The 647-nt window shown below is 70.3% G+C and overlaps 1 protein-coding gene across 1 annotated transcript in view; it reads right to left on the bottom strand.

The window, feature by feature from the left end:
* HECA (hdc homolog, cell cycle regulator) overlaps nt 1–348 on the bottom strand; it is a 48592-nt gene extending 48244 nt beyond the window's left edge. The window contains exon 1 of the mRNA XM_034991460.1: nt 2–348. Coding sequence (XP_034847351.1) covers nt 2–77 — 76 coding nt within the window. The 5' untranslated portion in view covers nt 78–348. The remainder of the gene's footprint in view (nt 1) is intronic.
* Nucleotides 349–647: the final 299 nt, after the last annotated feature.

Raw genomic sequence — 647 nt, 5'->3', positions numbered from 1 at the left:
CCATTTTCCTGCTCGTCCCCGCTGCTGTTGGCGCGCTTGTTTTTGCGACCGCCTTTGCTGTTTTTGGGGTTGGGCATCTCGCGAGCGTCCAGGTGCCTGGCGTCAGCGAAGGCGGCTCCCCGCCGCACGGCCGCTCCCGGCCCGCGCGGAGCCGGCTCCGGGAGGGAGAGAATGGAGGGCGCGGGCCGGCGCCCGTCTAACCGCGCGGCCCCCGCCGCGCCATCCCGGCCGCCGCGCCCTCTCCGGCTTCCTGGAGCCGGCGCGCAGCCACCCGAGGCTCGCAGCCGCGCGAGCGCCGCGGGCTCGGGACGCGAGCGAGACGCTCCCGAGCCGGAGGGAAAAGGCGGGTCTCCGGCTTGTTTTGATTCGGCTTCGCTGACACGCTCTGGCCCCGCCCCCGCCCGTGACGACACTGGGGATTCGGCCTGGCCACGCCCACCAGGTGACCTCACGGCGGACTGGCCCGCCCGCGTGACGTCACGCCCCCGCTGAGCCGGCCACTTTCGAGTGACGTCATCCTGGCGCCCTCACCGCGGAGCTACTGGGCATCTGCGAAGCGAGCTTCGTGAAGTGGCCCCCAAAGCCTATACGGTGGCATCTCAAGTAGTTATTCGGTGGCCTCCTGACCTTCATGTGATTGAGGCTTA

This window comes from Mirounga leonina, unplaced genomic scaffold, assembly GCF_011800145.1.
Source record: "Mirounga leonina isolate KUSES-001 unplaced genomic scaffold, KU_Mleo_1.0 Mir_53, whole genome shotgun sequence".
Lineage (NCBI taxonomy): Eukaryota > Metazoa > Chordata > Mammalia > Carnivora > Phocidae > Mirounga > Mirounga leonina.
The sequence above is the reverse complement of the archived record's forward strand: the minus strand, read 5'-3'. Positions and strand labels throughout refer to the sequence as shown.